Source organism: Plasmodium berghei (genome assembly GCF_900002375.2).
Source record: "Plasmodium berghei ANKA genome assembly, chromosome: 12".
Lineage (NCBI taxonomy): Eukaryota > Apicomplexa > Aconoidasida > Haemosporida > Plasmodiidae > Plasmodium > Plasmodium berghei.
In genome coordinates this window covers 1,563,585-1,581,362 of record NC_036170.2, presented here as the reverse complement: position 1 = coordinate 1,581,362, position 17,778 = coordinate 1,563,585, and the positions used below count along the sequence as shown (strand labels likewise).

General features: G+C 22.1%; 6 protein-coding genes across 6 annotated transcripts; 3 read left to right on the top strand and 3 right to left on the bottom strand.

Moving 5' to 3' along the window:
- Nucleotides 1-364: 364 nt before the first annotated feature.
- On the top strand, nt 365-2,353 carry PBANKA_1241500 (conserved protein, unknown function; the record flags this gene model as incomplete). Its single annotated transcript, XM_034566498.1, has 1 exon — nt 365-2,353. One exon carries the CDS (start codon nt 365-367, stop codon nt 2,351-2,353), a length of 1,989 nt encoding a protein of 662 aa, XP_034423089.1.
- Nucleotides 2,354-3,317: 964 nt separating this feature from the next.
- On the bottom strand, nt 3,318-3,743 carry PBANKA_1241400 (conserved Plasmodium protein, unknown function; the record flags this gene model as incomplete). Its single annotated transcript, XM_034566497.1, has 1 exon — nt 3,318-3,743. One exon carries the CDS (start codon nt 3,741-3,743, stop codon nt 3,318-3,320), a length of 426 nt encoding a protein of 141 aa, XP_034423088.1.
- A 1,688-nt stretch (nt 3,744-5,431) lies between these two features.
- PBANKA_1241300 (conserved Plasmodium protein, unknown function) lies at nt 5,432-8,974 on the bottom strand (the record flags this gene model as incomplete). The annotated part of the gene is made up of 1 exon (XM_034566495.1): nt 5,432-8,974. One exon carries the CDS (start codon nt 8,972-8,974, stop codon nt 5,432-5,434), a length of 3,543 nt encoding a protein of 1,180 aa, XP_034423087.1.
- A 1,515-nt stretch (nt 8,975-10,489) lies between these two features.
- PBANKA_1241200 (conserved Plasmodium protein, unknown function) lies at nt 10,490-11,572 on the bottom strand (the record flags this gene model as incomplete). Its single annotated transcript, XM_034566494.1, has 1 exon — nt 10,490-11,572. The coding sequence occupies one exon, from the start codon at nt 11,570-11,572 to the stop codon at nt 10,490-10,492; it is 1,083 nt and encodes a 360-aa protein (XP_034423086.1).
- Nucleotides 11,573-12,937: 1,365 nt separating this feature from the next.
- On the top strand, nt 12,938-13,906 carry PBANKA_1241100 (WD repeat-containing protein 55, putative; the record flags this gene model as incomplete). The annotated part of the gene is made up of 1 exon (XM_034566493.1): nt 12,938-13,906. One exon carries the CDS (start codon nt 12,938-12,940, stop codon nt 13,904-13,906), a length of 969 nt encoding a protein of 322 aa, XP_034423085.1.
- A 1,639-nt stretch (nt 13,907-15,545) lies between these two features.
- Nucleotides 15,546-17,733, top strand: PBANKA_1241000 (ADP-ribosylation factor GTPase-activating protein, putative; the record flags this gene model as incomplete). Its single annotated transcript, XM_034566492.1, has 6 exons — nt 15,546-15,779; nt 15,860-15,954; nt 16,070-16,158; nt 16,303-16,357; nt 16,521-16,586; nt 16,770-17,733. The coding sequence occupies 6 exons, from the start codon at nt 15,546-15,548 to the stop codon at nt 17,731-17,733; spliced, it is 1,503 nt and encodes a 500-aa protein (XP_034423084.1).
- Nucleotides 17,734-17,778: the final 45 nt, after the last annotated feature.

Here is a 17,778-nt window from a genome sequence, read left to right as displayed (position 1 = left end):
TTTCGACCAAATTTTGCCTTTAAAAAAATAACTTTTGGTTTATACAATTTTTTATAATCCAGCAAATAAATAAAATAAATAATATTAATGTAAAAAAAAATTAATTTTACTGATATATTTTTATAACCCCATTATTGATCAAATAAATTCCGAATTAGTATAATTTACAGAGTGGAGAAAAATAAAATGAAATAAACAGATTTTTTTAAATTCAGTTATGTTATTACTCAACTCTATTCAACAGTTTTTTCCATCATAGCATGCTATGAAGCCAACAAAAATCATTATGATGTAATGATAAATATATTACCATATCCACACACAAAAACAAACAACATAAAACACACAAAATAATACCCGTATCATGCTAAGACCCATTTACGTAATTTTTGTGGAATGTTTTATTGCTCTATCAGTTATTTATATTGTCAAGTTTGAGCAGGTCAAATGCCAAAAGGATATTCTTCCCTTTGATAAAATATTTCCAAAAATAGCTAGCTACTCAAAAAAAAAAAAAATATATTTCTTTATACCAAATAGCTATTCAACAAAAATAAACAATTTATTTAAAAAAAACACGACTTTAGCATTTCGAAAAATAAACAATACCTCTATAATAATAAATAATAATACTGTCGATTTTTTTAAGAATAATAATAATTCCCCACTATTTTTTAACCTAAATCAATTTCGCCTTTTCAATAATACCTTACAAAATAATGAAAAAGAAGAGAACCAAGAGTGTTTAAATTCAGGCTTAGGTCATATTTCGAAAAAAAAACAAAATGATGTAAATCTCGAAACCCGCCAAAAGTGGAAAAAACACTTGGAAGATAAGCGAAGAAAAGAAATCTTAAAACATATAAACAATATGACCAAAGAAAAATCAAACGTAAATGGAAAAAATAAAAAAAAACATATCATAAACAAAAGGAATACTAAACAAACTAATTATCCTATTGAAAATGATGCACACATAGAAAAAGAAAAAAAAAGTCACCAAGATGTTGAAGAAGAAGATGATTATTATGAGGACGAAGAAGAAGATTATTATGAGGACGAAGAAGAAGATTATTATGAGGACGAAGAAGATGAAGATGAAGATTATGAAGAAAGTTATGAGGATGATGAAGAAAATATTTTTAATCCTGATAAACCAAATGAAGTTCATAATACAAAAGATAGTAAACGGAGAGAAGAAAACCAATATTGTAAACCACACGAATATAATATCCATTCAAATTATACTAACTCACCAATAAATAATAATATTAACAATGCATTTATGCCAAAAAAAAAAAATGACTTCCCATTATTTTTCCCAACAAATAATAAACATTTTGAAAAAACGAATAATAAATATTTTGATAAAATATGCAGTATACCACCAAATGAACTTATAAATTTATTCTTTGAAAATACACCAGAAAGGGTTAAAGAAGCTGTAAAAAATATTATATTTAACATTATTGGAAATATTCAAAAATATGCATTGGATATATCCGTTTTAATTACTTATGATAAAATATATAATTTCCTTTTACAAATACTTCTAACTGGTTATATGCTAAAAAATGCTGATTACAGATTAAGTTTAAATGAATCCCTTTATGACCAAAATAATCAAAATAATCAAAAAGAAAATTCCAACTTTAAAAAATATTTTAATACCATTTTTTCTGATAATTTTAAGAAACCTGAAGAACTGTTAAATTCAGACCAATTAATCAATACACAATCTGATAATATTACAAATTATGATGAAGAAAAAAAACATGAAAATAATACACAAAACGAAAATAACACCATACATATCCCCGTATATGAACAAAATAAAAATATAAATACACATGAAAACAATAATTATCTTTCTGAAAATGATAACAATAATAATTCAAAAATTCACCATAATACAAAAACGGATATTGGAGAAGAGTTTTATACAAAATTCAAACAAGTCACCAATGAAGACTTACCAATAATTAATACGAAAAATTATATTATTTTTTTAAAAAAAAAAATTAATTCTTTAGAAAATCAATTGAAAGCATTAAAAGAAAATAAAACATTTCAAAATGATGACTTGCTTTCATATATCAAATCTCTGACTGATATCCAATTGCGTTCACTAACTGATAATATAGGAACCGTGGTTTTGGATGCAACAAAAAAAATTGTAGAATTAGTTATACAAGGTATGACATTAAACGTTAACAAAAATTTACCAAATGAACTCATATATACTAGTGGATCAGTATTAACGTACATTTGCTTTTGGCAATTGATTGTTGGTTATACATTCAGAGAAATGGAAATAAGAGATGAACTTGCAGATTATTTTAACACCCATTAATTTGTTACACAAAAAAAAAAAAAACATATTATACAAAAAAAACAATTCTTACTCAAATTTTATTGTATAAAGACATATTATACTCTCTACTTACCAACCATTTCAGTGCTATAATAATTATTTCTTTAATATTTTTTCATTTCTTTGTTTTTATTTTTTTTCGGATATATAAAATTTACTCATTATAAATGCACACAATTTAGTCATATGTTTTTAAGGATTAAACAATGTGCAAAACAAAAAATATTTGCAATAATATTTATATCTGAATATTGCAATTTTTTGGTGCCTATTTTTGTTTATAAAGTAAAATGCTTTATTTATTAATGTCTTTAAAATTTTATCTTATTGTATAGTTTGTTTTCTATTCATTTTTAATCGATTTTTTATTAACATTTTATTTCTTAATTTAATTATTTTTTTAAGACAATCATTTATAAACAATATACTCCCCACATAATTGCAATGAAATGACTTTACCATCTAATTTTATTTTTATATAAATTATCTAACCATGAAAAAAGCAGCCTTTATTTATTGGTAGGCTTTTATTGATGTTATTCATTTACCATTTTAATTAAACACCACAAGAACAAATATTATTTACTATTGCATGTTATAATAATCAAAATATTTCATAAAATGAATGTAATAATTTTTTAAAAATAAAAAGCAATATGTAATATACATTATTCAAACAAAGTGAAAGACAAATGAAATACATATATGTGTAACTATTCTTGTTTTTTAATTATTTAACATATCGGAGACATTGTAATTATCGCTAGCTCCATTTAATTAAGGATATTTTTTTCAATCATAATATTTGTCTTGCTATTTTTTATAGCTATTTGCCTAAAATTTGATACTCCATATTTTTATTATGTTTAAATATTGCTCATCTGGTTTTATTTTTTATGCCTTTTTAATTTGTAACAATTTCATTAGTGCTTAGATAAATTACTTAAAAGTTTCTTCTTTTTTTTAATCTGTTAATCTGAATTGTCAAATACATATTAATTTTTTCACATCCTAACATACATCCTTCTAATTTATTAAACAACTCTAAAAATTTTTCATTCTCGAATTGGTAATAATAACTTTCTACAAAACTATAATTATCTTTCTTAATTGTTTTACTAACAATATGCTTGAGATTAACTAGCGCTTTACAATCAATAACAAAAGTAATAATAATATTAAAAAGCGTAGATTGAATAGTTTGAATTGTGTCTGCATGACTTATCGATTCATTAATATTATATAATTCTTTTTTTACAAAAAAAAACTTATATTGAATTTCATAAAATGTTGTTATTAAATTATTTATTACGTCACAAAATAATCTATTTCTTCTTACAATCCATTCATCATTCACTGCAGCATCCATTGTCTCTAAAAATTTTATAAAAACAAACTAATTATTGACAAATATGTGCATACATACGTATAACCTATACTTGTATGCCTAACAAGCTATTTTTTTGTGTTTAAAAAAAATAACCGAAAATTGTAACTAAAACTAAAATATTATAAAAATGTAACAAATTCAGTGAAAAATAATGCTTTTCCCCCTTATTTAATAAAAATTATACAAAATAAAATTAAAAAAAATTATTTATTACTGTGTATAGAACAAAATTATTATGATTTTGTGAATACATAATATGTTTTATTTTCATTTTACAAAAAAAAACATATGCTACCCCAAAGTAAATAATATCAACGTTGCATAAACTCGAATGCAATGAAAGACAAAATATTCGCAAATTAATTATGCAGGACTACGCACATGTTATATATATATACTTATTTATTTAATAAAATAAAACACTGAATTGCTACGATAAAATTAATAATTAAAGCGAAAACTAATGATTACGATTAATAGGCTAGTTAGTTATATTATTTGGCTGGTTATTACTATTCATTCAGTTTTATAAGAATCTATATGCCCAAATTTATGATGTTATGAAAGAGTTATTAATTTAAAATATATATATATAAGTAAATACTTAAATGATGTAATTTCCTACCGGAAATCCCATATTTAAAACACAAAATATAGTATACAAATGTTTACACGCTTTATGAATAACTCAAGTATATTAATGAAAAAAAAGCAAGGATACGAATTTTTTTAATTAAAAATTTAATAAATTAACATGCAGAGCTTTCATTCCAGGTAATTCATATGTTTATAATATTATGAACCAAAATAAAAAATAAAAAACATATGATACATACATATAGCTATTAAGAACAAAAATTATCAAATTAATTATGAACAGTTAATAACGACATATTCTAATTTGCATTTTGTTTAAAACTGAACATATGCACATCCAAGGGAGAGTAAAAAAAAATATATTATTATAACATCAGTTTATAAAGTTGCTTAATTTGAAAATTATCACCATGGCTATAATTGTTAAATATTTAGTAATTAACTCAATAAAAAATCGAATTGCACACATATTTTTTTTTATTTCATCATCTAGCTAAAATGAAAGGATAATAAAAAAAAAACTAGCTATTTTTGCATATAGAGAATAGGGAAGTTTGTATTCGATACATGAAGAGATAAATTGTGATACAATGTCTTAAAATTTTGAATCATTACAATTTTATTTATATAGAGATAAAAAATATCCATAAATAAATGAATAGAATTATATAGAAAATTGATACACTCAAATTTTATACTTAAAACTTTTCTTCATTTATGTTAAGTATATACGTAATATTTTTTTTGGTAATTGTATAAAAAATCATACATTTTTTACTAAGTTGGGTAAAGCCAAAAAATTAAAGCTTTATTTTTGTATTAGTTTAAGTTATTTTTTTATTTCACATTTATGATTTTTATGAAAAATATTTGAAAATTAAAAAAATTACAATATAAAACACGAAAAAAATGAAATATTTATTTTTTCATTCTTTATTTATTATTTCACATGTTACCGATTGCTATTACTTTACAACATAGTTAAATATGCATCATGGGAAAGCTAAAGTTGGTTAAATCGGATTTGATAACATATACACACAGATGGATGTATATGCACAAATATAAAGCTAGCTATCTAATTCTTCCTTAAGCTTAATAATATCCTTTACTGGTATAGGCTCATAGGGAAAGTCCTTTAATTTTGGTATAAACAAATTCTGCAATGATATCATCAAATAATCGATTGAGTTGTCTGACAATTTTAAATTTGAATTTTCCTTGGGTAATAAACTTAAAAAATCATTTATAATATTTGGCATTGCGAAATACTCTCTTTTTAAAAATAATTTTGTGTCTTCATATTTTTGTCCCTTATTTAATTTATTCATAAAATATTTATTTTCATTAACTCTTGTGTTTATATTATTCAAATTTGTTCCCACACCTTTTCCCCCTTCTAAATGCTCGATATTTTCAAAAGGCTTATATATAGACATCATTTTTAAATCTGGTCTACTTATATAATTAACTGGATTATTCCCTTCCATATTTTTCGATAATTCCCCGGTTCCATCGGCAATATTATCGTTAGTATTGTTATTGTTATTATTGTTGCTTTTTTTTTTCTTCTTTTTTTTTGTATAATAATCTGCGTCCAAAAAGTTAAATGAATCATATGTAGTGTTAACTTGATTATTTTTATTATATAAATTTTTTTTTTTTTTGAGGTTTAGGCAATGTTTTTTCCCATTTGAGCTAACCATATTAGGTTCATTTTTAATCATTCTTCGGTATTTTCCAGCGTTTTTATATAAACCTGTTCTTGTTACATTTTCATCGCCATAATTTGAATCATCTTCATATGCTTGTTGGTTAATACTGAATGTTGTGTTACCCCCCTTGCCATCGTATTTATCTTTATCACTTTTTTTTTTTTTTTTTTTTTTCTCATTTCTAAAATTATTAAAAGGTGGCATAGATAAAATGTTAATACTATTTCCTGGATGAAAAAAAAAGAAAGTATCCTTAAAGGATGTCCCCGCAAATAACTGAGAATTAATTAAGTTTATTTTATATGATATATTATCAACATCATTTTTTTTTAAATTTTCCAAATATCCTTTACAAAGTATATCAGTAATAGAATCATCTTCTAACATCATCATTTCGTTTTGTTTCGAAATATTTTCAAAATTTAAAAGAATATTTTTATTTTCATCAAAATTATAACCTGATTCATACTTTAATTTAGTTTCATAAACTTTATTTATGTGTTGGATATCACCATATAATATTTCCAACTGTGTTAATAAATTCCAAATTTGTTCACATGATTTATTTATTTTTTTTAATAATTTTAAATACCGTGATTCAAATTGATTAAACTCATTTTGAGTCATTTTTGGTTTCCCATCCTTTTTACTACCACTGTTATCAATACCCAATGGACTAGCAGGATTTATGTTGCTATTTCCACCATATTTTTTATCATATTCTTTATAAAAATCAGAATATATATTATGAATAAATTTATACACTAAGCATCTAATTTTATCAATACTACCTTTTTCTAAAAGAAAATTTATATAATATAAAATAAATTTTTTTTTTTTAAAATATTTTTCATATCCTTCATTCATAATATATGTAGCTCTTTTTTCATTATTTAATAATTTTCTTTCCATATTTGCACAATAATAATACATATATTGTGAACATTTTTTTTCATTTAAAATAATTCCAACATAATATCTCCAAATAGATTCATCATAGTTTCTTTTAATAAAATTTAAAAAATGGGTATAAACAAAATCTCGTTTTTTATTTTTGTCTACATTTATATAATTTACGAAATATTTTTTTCTTTCATCTATTCTTTCATAATCTGATTGATTAAACCTTTTCTTTATATATTCATCAACCATAAATGGTATTTCATTTAATTTTATATTATCATTGTTTTCTTCTATATTTTCGATTTCCGAATCAATCCGTTTTGCTTTCTTTAATTTCTGATCCTCCTTAAATAATTCCTTTTTAGTAAATCCATCATTATTACACAAAAGAGAGTTTGTGTCTTTTTGGCTGGTTGACTTTCTTTTTCTTTTTTTTTGCCCTTTACCCTTTATATAGGAATATGGTAAATTTTTAAATACCTTTTTCGAATACAAATAACTTAATGAAAATTTTTTTTTTTTTTTCGTAATATCATTAATCATTAGTTGATATATAAAATGTGCTTGATTAATTAATGAATTTTTTTCAAAAAAATATGCAAAATTTAATTTTAACAATTCATCAAAAGGAAGATAAATTTCAATTGCTTCTCTCATAATTCTAATAGCATAATCATATTTTTTATTTAATAATAAAAATTGAAAATAAGAAAACCAAAGATCACTATTAAATTGTAAATGTATTAAAGCTTGTTCATAAACATACATAATCCTTTTACGTACTAATGATAGCTTTAATTTAAGAGGGTTTTTTTTTTCAAAATTTATAATTTTCATCCATTTTTTATATAATAAATTATTTTCCATTTTGCATTTTACACTATTAATTGGTATTATAACAAGTTTAGATTTTTTTAAATTATATAATTCTTTATATAGCATACACAATTCTTTATATGCATTTTTGGAATTTGTATACTGACTATTATATGTAAATAGTGAACTATTAGTGAAATTTAAACTTGTTGTCTTTTCATAAGAGCAAAAACCTTTCCATACTTTATCTAAATATTTAGTTGGATTGTTTAACCAACTCAAATAATATTTTTTTAATTTATTTTCACTTGTATAATGATCTATATATTTTATATTATTTCCACTTTTATTTGGTATATAAGATTTGTATATTTTTTGTTCCTGTTCAGAAGGTATTAATACCTTATTCTCATTTTTTTTTTGATTATTATGATTTATATTTTTAAATGGATCATATAATAAATTTTGTATATCATTATTTAATAATAAATTAGTATTATATATTTTTATTAATATATATAATAATTCAACCCAAATATAACCAGATTTTATATCTGTTCCTACATATTTTAAAGCTTCAAATAAAAAACTTATATATTCATGAATAGATGATGTGTGATATGCAAAATATAAAAAGGATGTAAATAATTTCAAATCAAATATATTTGAATCTATACATTTACGATATATATTATATGCTTCTTTATATTTTTTTTTTTTTATTTTTAATTCTGCATATTTTGTCCAGTAATTAACACATCTAGGAAAAATAAGCAAAAACAGTTCATAAGCTTCTTCTATGTCATATATTTCCAAAAAACTATTCCATCTATTTATGTGTAATGGATTTTCCTTTAAAAAATTTAATTCTTTTTTATAATCTATTCGTTCTTGTTCATCTCCCCATTCCTCTTCCCCATTTTCATCATTTGTATTATTTGTATTTTTAACTAAGTTAATGTTCAAATCATTGCTATTTATTTCATCTTCTTTATAATTATTATTTTCATTTTCGTCATTTAATTTATTTTCCATAAGGTTATCAACATATTCTTGAGAGTTGAAGTTTTTAAAAATTAATTTTATTTTATCATCAACTTTTAAATGTGTTTCGAAAAGTTCTTTAGCAGTTATTAGTTCATCATTTTCTTCATCTACTTGTACTGAATCATTTTGCATTCCTATTTTTATCATGTTTAACACATTTTTTTTTTTAAATTAATAAAATGCCATATTGAATTATCCTTTCTGCGAACTGCGCAGAAAATGTTCAATCACTACTTGATAAAAATCGTAAAGGGATTAATAAAAAATTATAAAATAAAGAAATATATAAATAGCCAAAATGAAAAAAAAAAACGAAATGGTGAGTTTCTTGAAAAAAAGAAATTCATCACTCTTTTTTTTATTTACATGTTTTTTTTTCTATTTATATGCTTTTTTTTTATTTACAGGTTTTTTTTTATAATATTTTTTTATTCATAAAAAAGAAAAAATTATTCAAAGGCAATTATGCATTCTATACTTATCCTATGCATATAATATTTTTTTTAGAAGGTAAAACAAATTTTTACAAATATTAAATATGAAAAAAAAATTTCCCAAAAAAAAACACTATTTTTGTAAACATAAACAAAACAAATATTCTTGAATTAAAAATATAAATGCCATATTACAACATATATGCACACATCATATTAAATGTTATTGTACATTTTTTTCCTATTTTAAAACCTAATTATATATATAAACTATAGAAATATTAAAATACATATGAATATTATGCCTTAATATACGTTTAAAAAATAATTTGTGTTATTTCCCTTTTATGATATATCCTAATTTACACTCCTTAAAAATTTTAAAAAACATAGCAAATACATATTGTTTGTCTCCCATATACTAATTAAAATTATTATATTTTTATTATTTATATTTTAGTACGAAAGTTTGCATTGGTTTGGGTTGGGGTATTGGATAATAAAAGCTATAATTAATATAATCCTCTCTTCTTATGTTTTGGAAATTTTATGACATTATTTTGTTTACCTTTTTCAAAAGCACTAATTTAACTATACAAAAAAAAATCAATTATCATCCTCTTGGCTATATAAAGAAATTATTTATATTAACACATAATGGAAAAAAATATTCTTTATAATTTGCTATACATAAAATATAAATTTTCCCAAATAAAAAAATACACCTAAATCGAATTTAAAAATTTTCCTTCATTCAATTAGACCCAAATATTAAATCCACTAAACGAAATGGTATATAGCTTAAAACTGTTTATATAGAATGATAAAAAAAAATGTAAGTAGAAATTCAGCGCATACAAAATTACTTAGTTATTAATCAAATGTAGCCAATATGGTAATATATTAATTTAATCGTTTTTTTAACCTAATGGTTTTTTTCCCCCTCTTTTATATGTACATAACAATATTTCAAATGCAATAAAAATGTGTGTAAATATATAATACCATTTTTTGCACTTCCAATTGTGAAATAAAAATGTAAAATATCACAAAAACAAAATGAGAAAATTTATAATAATATGCGATATATTTAAAGCATAGTCAATGTAGCAAAAAAAAAAAAAAATAATAAAATATTTTTGTTTTGTTTGGGCAAAATTATATATAACCAAATAAATATGCTACTGAAAATCAACAAAAGGGTTCTAAAGTATTAATTCATAAATAGACTAATATTTTTAATAGCAGATCTTTGCATTTTATGATGTTTGATAAGATTTTCCCGAAATTCTTTGTTTTCATTTGTTACGGTATTTTCTTTTTTTATTTCACATGGTATTTTAAATGGAAGCAAAATACCAACTTGTGGTTTAAAACGAAAAAACATTGTTTTAATACGTGGGTCGATTAAATCTAATCGTAAATATATTCTTCCTAATTTACAATCATTCATTAAATTGTTTTGAATATTTGGATTTTTTATAATATAATTGACACTCAATAGCGTATTAATTGAACTTATTCCATACATTATACCTGGAGATATAGTAATGTCTGAACCAGCAATAGGATATGATGTTAAATTCGAAAATAACAAATCATTTATATATTCTATTTTTATATTTTTATTTTCTTTAATTGAATAATTTAAAAAAACTAATGATTCATCTTGTAAAAAAGAAGTATAATCATCATTATTTTTTCCAAAATCATTTTTATTTTTTATTATTCCATCATTTACAGCATTTGAATTATTTACATTATAACAGTAATCATTTGGATTCAATTTTATATCATTTGCTGGATAATAATATAATAATACTTTACTTATTAGTGTTCCCATAAATACATTATTATAACTAAAATTAAAATTTATTATCATGTTTAAAGTTAAAACACTATTTTTATCACTTAAGGCATCATTATTCTTAGTCGAGGTTTTGTCAACAACTAATACTGCTCCTATATTATTTGGTAAATAATAACTGTTATTTATTGAATTTATTATAGATGATTTTGATGATATATTATTTCCTATTAAAAAACCTACACAAAATATTATTACACATACCCCTAATATACTTGCTATTTGCGTTAATATATAAAAAATAAATCTTTTAAATGGGGATACTGAATTTTTTCTATCTTTTTTTATAAAATAATTATTTAATTCTTCATTTGTATGTGGGTATGTTTTTATAAATTCATGAATATCATCAATTTCCTTTACTACACGTTTATTTCTATATTTAAATGTATTTCCAACTTGTTTATTATTAAAATCTGGCATTTCCATTTTTTATGCTTTCTTTTACACTATCCTTTTTATCATGTATTTTGTTATGAATTAAATAAATCGGGTTATAAACAAAATATATGTCTATATATGTTTATATATGCTTATATATGTTTATATATGTTTATATATGTTTATATATGTTTATATATGCTTATGTGTGTTTATATATGCTTATATATGTTTATATATGTTTATATATGCTTATGTGTGCTTATATATGTTTATATATGTTTATATATGCTTATGTGTGTTTATATATGTTTATATATGTTTATGTGTGTTTATATATGTTTATATATGCTTATGTGTGTTTATATATGTTTATATATGCTTGTGTATGCTTATTTATATGCAGCTTTCGTTGAATCCCACCAATTTAAATTTCGTCCTTATGCTAAAGGTTCCCTATGCTTAGAAATATTTTAATGGCATCCTCTTTTTCCCTTTCTTATCAACCCAAGAACAAAAAATGCGTGTATATGTGAATATAACAAATATGTTTTATGCCATAATTATTTTTTACTAGCTATTATCGAACATATCCATTTTACCCATAAAATATTTTATATTTTATTTTGGCCGAAGAATATATCTATACATATATGTATTTTCATTACGTAAAATAATATATCACACATATATGGATATATAATTTTTCTTCATACATTAATAAGTGTACAATACAATTTTTTTCAAAATCTTATTCATTGCTCATTTGTCAAAAAAAAACATTTTTCATTCTTATTTCATTTTGTGCGTAAATATATAAGGATAAGCAAGTTTTCTTCCTTTTTATAAGATAATATATTTTTCCTAAAATAGGAAACGGAATACAACAATCTGCTTATATCGGGAATTATACGATAAAAAAAAACGCATTTATTTTTTTAAAACTTTTATAACATGATTCAGCGTCTCTTTATTTTAACATGTTTATATGCTATATAAATTTCCTAACATTTACTAATTTTTTTTGCATTTTTTTTGAATTTTTATAGTCATATTGAATATATTTTTTATACTTTTACCTTCATCCCATCTTTTATTTCTTACACATTTATCTGGCGTTTTCGTATATTTTTATTTAATATTTATTATATTTTTTTTGTTTTTTTTAAGTATTCCCCCTCCAATTTGTTGCATTCGCATTTTTTTATTTAACAAATAGTATACTATTTGTTCACCAAATTTAGCATTGTCTCTGATTAGCCCCATTAATAAATTCACACTAAACATGTAAATATGCACATCAGGCATACAAAATAAATCCAGATTATACGGACAAAACATATATGCTAAAAATGAAAAAAAAAGTAATAAAAACAGAGATATAAAATAGGTATTAAAAAAACTGAGAACAAAATGAATGATATATATACATCGATCAAATGCAAAAGTATAGTTTTTGACGTTGATTTTCACCCAAAATTAGATCTTATATGTACTGGCTTATTAGATGGAAATTTATTGTTATATAAATTAAAAGAGGAAAAAAAAAAGTTTCAGAAAAAATGGAATATAGATAATTATGAAAAATCAGTTAGATTTCTGTCCTTTTCAAATAATGGGAAAAATATTTTGGCAGCATTCTCAGACAGCAAATGCTCTGTGTTTAATATTACTGGGGATATTTTATGGACAAATAAATGCCACAAATATCCTATATCCTCAATTTTATATACAGGATTAAACACATTTTTAACAGCAGATGAATCAGGTATTATAAAGCATTGGGACATAAGAGATAAATCAAATAAACCTATCCATCAAATAAAAGAATTTGATGATACAATATCAAGTATGGTATTAGATAAAGAAGAAAATTCAATCGTTGTTGCCTCTGGTGGATATTTAGAATTGTTTGACATTTTAAATAAAAAAAGAATTTATTCTAATGCCATATCACAAGAATATAAAGATGAGTTTTTATGTTGTAATTTTATTTCGCAAAATTCAAAAATTGTAAGCACAACAATGGGTGGAAATATAATTGTTTTTTCAAGAACCCCATGGGGGTGTGTAGAATCAAAAATAAAAGCAAATAAAAACATGATAAATACTTTTGTTAAAATAAATGACAATACAATTATATTCGGTACATCAGATGGTTTAATACAAACTGCTCATTTTAACCCAAACAAACTTGGTGATGTAATTGCACGAAACAATACAGGTGACTCCATTGAAAAACTAACGATTAATAATAAAAAAACTTTATTAGCAAGTATTTCTCATGATTATTCTATTGATTTTTACCAAATTAAAGTAAAAGATTCTCATATATCTAACCCAACCAAAAAAAAAAAAAAATCCTTTTTTCGTGATTTGTAAATTAACCCATTTTATCTTTTGGGGGCATACAATTTATTGTTAATGTGAAACATCATTGAGAAATTATAAAATAATAAAACAAATTAACAATGGAATTTAAAATATATTTCATTTAAATATATTGATAATTGACTAGCCACTGTGCATTTAAGTACACACACATGTTGCGCTCATTCACACCTAATATACTAAGTAATCCATTTCGTAGCTATGTGCTATTATTTTCACCTATTTTTAATTCATCCTTAGAACAGTAAAAACATAGGACAAAAAAAATAGTTTTATGCTATTGTATTAGTACCATTTTTAAATATTCTCTGTTATTTTCTTTGTTATGTGGCGAAATATATCATTGTTTATATAAAGGTATTTCTCCATGGTTTTTATATTATATATGTATAGGGGTAAATATGTATTTTTTTTGTTCGTACCTTAATCTACATTTCATATATCCTATTTTTGTATCATTTGTTCATTACATACATTTTAATAATGTAATTTACGTCCAGAATGCTTTTTCTAATTTTTTTAAAACAAATTTTATACAATTTTGAAAAATATATAATATTATGAACATTCATATTAAAAGCTTAAAATTTTTAGTATTATACATAAGAAAAAAACAAATTTATTAAGTACAGGAATAATATAAAAAAAAAATTCCACAGGTTTAATGCTTATATATATATAGGTTTATTATTATTCATTTTTTTAATATATATCATATATATAATTAAAATTATTTTTTTTATAATTTATAGCTAATTTACAAAAAAAAAAAATTATGAACAGTTAATGCAAGAGACAAAAAAAAACATACATATATCTATATAAATACAAATATAAATAAAAAGCAATGTTAGTGTAAAAACGATGTTAATTTTTTTTTATTACTTAATTTAATAATGAAAAAAATGATTTTATTGCATGAAGATATCTATATATTTATGTATAGTCATAAAAAAAAAATAACTAGTGTTTTATTTCTGTAATTATGTATAAGCTATAATATTATATACATATAAATATAGCATATTATATATATTTATATTTGTGCTTTGTATATAATGTGTATACAAATATTCAGTACCTTCTTAAAAGCAATAATTATCTTATTTATAATTTAAAACAGATTTAGAATTTTAATATATACGTATACACATATTTTGAATTTGAATGAAATAAATAAAAAGTCACAAATAATAATAGAATATTCACCAACAAAAGCAGCATATTGTGCATTTTAAAAATATTGAGATTTATGATTTATAAATAAACTATTTTTATAATAATTTATTCCACATTATAACGATGTCTGTTTTATGATCAATTAATTCTTTATATTTCAGAAATGCAAACATTTTTAACATAATTAAAAAAGCGCATAAAGCAAATGATTCAATCACTACTGATTACGTTTAATTTTTATATTTGCAATATATACGTCTATATTTCATTATATGCGTGCCGTATTTTTTTTTTCGTGTATGGAAGCCAAGCTTTATATGAATCTCATAAAAGTTTAGCACTACTACAAATGTGCCAAAATAATTGCAACAAAACCCCTAAAAATTTTTAAACATACATATATATATATTTATTTATTTATATACATATGTAAAGATAACATATCGAAATCATGCGTGTCAATACAAACGATAAATGCTCACATCAGAAAGACATCGAAAATTTAACGAAAATAAAAGGAAATAATACATGTGCTGATTGTGGGGCAAAATGCCCAAGATGGGCTAGTATAAATTTAGGAATAATAATCTGTATAGAATGCTCAGGAATACATAGAAATTTAGGAGTTCATATTTCTAAAATAAAATCATTAACATTGGATAAAATTATGCCACAATGGATACATGTAAAACCCTTTTTTTGATATATATTTATGTAAAAAATTTTATTGCTTTAAAATTTATCATCTATATTATTTTTTTATAGTGCATAAAAACTATAGGAAATGACTTATCAAATGCATATTACTTGTACAATTTGCCTCCTGATGCATATAGGCCTAAACAAGGAGACTCTTCTGCGTAAGCCTGAAAAAAGAAAAAAAGATTTATATAATCCAAAGTCTACATAAATATTATCTGGAAAATACACATAACCAAATGTGCTAACACATTCCATTATAATATTATTTTTTAGGGTTATGCAAGATTGGATCAAAAATAAATATGAAAAAAAACTATATGCCCCTTCTAATAGGAAAGAACCAAGCCAATATTATATAGAAGGTATATAAAAAAAATAATAAAATAACGATAATATTATTTATTCACTATGAATATAAAATTTTTCACAATGATTGAAAACATCATATGTATGCATTTTTTTGAAATTAAATATTACACATTTTATTCATAATTTAATATATTTAGGTATTGATCCAAGAAACAGTATTATGGTACCTGCACTACCGAATACTGAAATGAGGTAAGCAATTTTGTTTAATCCAACAAATCTTTTATATATATTGTGATAATTTTGAGCATAGTAAAATTATAAAAGAAAAAAATTATATTATTTGTATTGAACCAGCATTCGCTATATGTATATGATTGATAATTTTTTCTTTTCTGTATTTCTTTATTTTTAGCAAAGGAAATGATGCTTCTAAGCACCGAATAAATGAGCCATCAAATTTAAAAAATGAATCGAATTCGTAAGTTTATAAAAATAACAATAGTCTTATTTCATTGGTGTGTTACTATTTATACTATCATAATTAACATTATGTAATAGTCAAGATGCCTATTATAATTGTGGATTCTACATCTTCAATATTTGTTAATATGCCTGAATAAATAAACATATTAATATGGTTTTACTATTTTATCATTTTCAGTGTAAAAAAAAAATATAACTCTGAGTCTAGTGGCATGTTTGATTCCCTACGAATTATGGACAACTATAAATTGGAAACCTCAATTGAAAATAAAAAAAATAATGATTATGCAACAAAAAATGATAATTTTATGGATTTTAGTAAGGATATAATTTATAAAGTTCAACCAAATAATAATATTATGTGCTCCTTTGATAATTTATATTATAACGAAATGGGGGTAGATAATAAGAAAAATAGTAGTAATAATAATATTGGTAACTTTCGAAACTCTTATTCGTTTAATGATTTTTCAAATATAAATAATGAGTTTTTTGAGATAACTCATGAAAAAAATTCAAATACTTCAAATATACAAAAAACAGACAATTTAAAAAATAAAAATGGCTACACAAATTATTCAAATAATAATCAAGTTAATAATAAAAATCTTAATAATAGCAATATAGAGATAAATACTCCCAATTATAGTTATAACTACAGTTATGAATATAATAACAATCATAGCAATCAAAATATTAATGTAAAAAGTTATAGTAATACAGAACAAAGTATGAACAATAATGAAAAAAACAATTTTCAGAAATATAGTGGAAATAAAAATTTTAGTAATCATAGTTCACTTTCAGAAAAGGAATTAAGAAATGCAAAAGTCCAAGCGGCAAAAAAATGTATTGCTCGACTTTTTGCTAATTCAAAACATAATTCATATTCCAAAAAAAAAACATCAAACGCAAATTTTAATAGCTATTTTACGAATGATAATAATAGTAATTATTCCTATATGAATGATATACATTCTGAAAATACAGAAAGATTAAATTTAAATAAAACATCACAAACAAATATTATAAATACTAGTGCAGATGATAAAATTAAATCAGATAATAAATTTGGAAATTTCGAAAAAAATAGTTCCATGAAAAATCAAGAAAACAATAATAAAAATATCGATATTTTTTAAGCGAACTGCTGAAGTATATATTATATTTGGCTATTAAAAATATAT